The following is a 2,230-nucleotide window of genomic DNA, read 5'->3' on the forward strand; positions in this document are numbered from 1 at the left end:
TTAATTAGAAGCTCTTATAATATTTGTGGGTGGCCATGGCTGATCATCTTTTCAAGCACTTGGCGGTGGCTAAGTTCAAAGAAGGAATAGTGGTGGAGGAGATTTTGAGTGGACTGGAGAAGCTTGTTTCTGATATTGATGCTGTCATCTCCTTTGAATGGCAAACTAGCTATAATTATATATTAATTTTACCCTTTTCAATTCAATTATTTTCAATCATGTATTCATGTCTGTTTCAATGAATAGGGGAATTGACATTGAAAGCTTGGAAATGCTAAGGCAAGGATACACACATGCCTTTGTGCTGACATTCAAGAGCAAGGATGACTACAAGTCCTACCTTGCCCATCCCAAACATGTTAAGTACACGACTATATTTTCCCAAGTCATTGACAAGATTGTCGTGCTTGATTTCCCTGCCGTTCAATCCAAGTCTCCACCATGATCGATCCTCGACTGATCAAGTAATTACTAGAAGAAAGTTTGTGGATGTTCATGATATTGGATGTAATGTTGGTTTGGTGATTGGTATGCATTTGTAGTACTGTATTAAGGAGATTATATTGTACCAGTTTAATAAAATATCAAAATTGACTCAGATTTTATTAGCAAACATATCTGATCAGTAGATATCAAAACAGAGGCAGATTCACTAGCAGTGAGCTCAGAGTTGAATTGCTGCGCATTTTTCATTATAATTCAATGACTATGGGTTTATTCGAGATTAAGAAGTTCTAATGTTCAGCTCAATATTCAGATAAACCTCCTTTTTTAGTTAAAGCAGCTTTCTGGCTCTTAATGATTATTGTTTTACTAGTGGGAGTGGTTGAACGAAGACACATATTATTAAAGCCGTTGGAAGTAATAATTAATATTACCATTCAGTGATAAGAGTTGACTTAAGAGATCAAAATATCACGGGTCGATTCTATCTTGAAACACTTTGAGTTTAAGCATGGACCATTACTGTGAGGTGTCATACTATATGAAATTAACAAGCTTAAGCTTAGTGAAGGAAGAAGAAAATTCTTTTTAAGTAAAGTGACTTGATTATTACAGGAATATGTGTATTCATGAAATACTCCTCTCAATCAATAGACGATAGATGAAAATTAAAGGTACTTCATCTATCTTGTATATTCTTCTTACCATTCCTCAAAGTTTCTCTGTGTTATCTTCGAATCTTTGTAAGATAAATAAATATTGAATATATCAAATCAAATAATGTCCACAATAAAAATATAATTTAATTTTGACTTACAATGATTTGAAATACAAGTAAGGTTTGTATATATCAACTAGCCTTATCACAAAATTGATCTTTCTACTAAGCTTTTCGTGAGTTTTTTTACCTTTATTGATAAACAAATTACCTTGTTCACCAATTTCAAGCCCTGCAGTATATGTTTTAATTATAAAATGGATATTTCAATACAAAATTGATTAGAAAACAATTGTTTGTATTCACCTATATAATAGGTGAAATGAAAGAATTTACTCACCTTCAAGGGTATCAAGTAATAGAATTTCATGTATGCATGGAAGGCATTAATGGTGTTAAATACCTGAGTTTGGCAACCTTCACAATCTTACCATTTTTGTCAAACCAAGGATTAATGGTGAAGTACTTGAATATAAGGTCTACTAAACAGCCGTAAGTGATAGGGTTTCTCATAGAAGAACCGATGTGAAAGGGTCTTTTAACGTGCTCGAGATCATCGTTGGACTCATAATAATCAAAGAAATATATCACCTTTCCATTGTCCTAACCACATTTCAGCCATTGCTTTTGTAAATACATATGTATTTGGCCACCCATACTTTTTTGCCCTGCATATCCAAATAAATGATATTGATCATTATAAGAAGAACTTTAATCAGTGATGAGGATAATGATATCTTATCTAATAATAACCTTTGCATGCCCATGTCTTTCATAGCTAAAGTAATTTCTTTTTCATTAACTTTTTTTTACTTTAAGTTCACTCAGATGATCTTCCATCATTCTAATTTCGGTCTCGATGTTTAATCCATCAACTCTATTAAGGCTTTCACCCATAAAAAGGGCTTCTCTAAAGTACTTTTTTAAAAATAAATATAATAATATGGGCTTCTCTAAAGTATTTTTTTAAAAATAAATATAATAAAGAATATTTTAATATTTTTTTTTGTTAATGAATTAAGTCACGTGATAGATGAATAATTAAGAGAATCATGAAATAATATTTGA

The 2,230-nt window shown here is 31.6% G+C and overlaps 1 protein-coding gene across 1 annotated transcript; it reads left to right on the top strand.

The window, feature by feature from the left end:
- LOC124922498 (stress-response A/B barrel domain-containing protein At5g22580-like) lies at positions 1–522 on the top strand. The gene is made up of 2 exons (XM_047463232.1): positions 1–160; positions 247–522. The coding sequence occupies exons 1-2, from the start codon at positions 36–38 to the stop codon at positions 443–445; spliced, it is 324 nt and encodes a 107-aa protein (XP_047319188.1). The 5' UTR covers positions 1–35; the 3' UTR covers positions 446–522.
- The last annotated feature ends 1,708 nt before the right edge of the window (positions 523–2,230 follow it).

This window comes from Impatiens glandulifera, chromosome 1 (assembly GCF_907164915.1).
Source record: "Impatiens glandulifera chromosome 1, dImpGla2.1, whole genome shotgun sequence".
NCBI lineage: Eukaryota > Viridiplantae > Streptophyta > Magnoliopsida > Ericales > Balsaminaceae > Impatiens > Impatiens glandulifera.

What these genes read in the sequence shown, in the direction of transcription:
- LOC124922498 (XM_047463232.1), top strand. Translation starts at nt 36, where the DNA reads ATGGCTGATCATCTTTTCAAGCACTTGGCGGTGGCTAAGTTCAAAGAA. An exon ending in GCTGTCATCTCCTTTGAATG is followed by an intron (nt 161 to 246) that starts GCAAACTAGCTA and finishes TTCAATGAATAG; the next exon opens with GGGAATTGACATTGAAAGCT.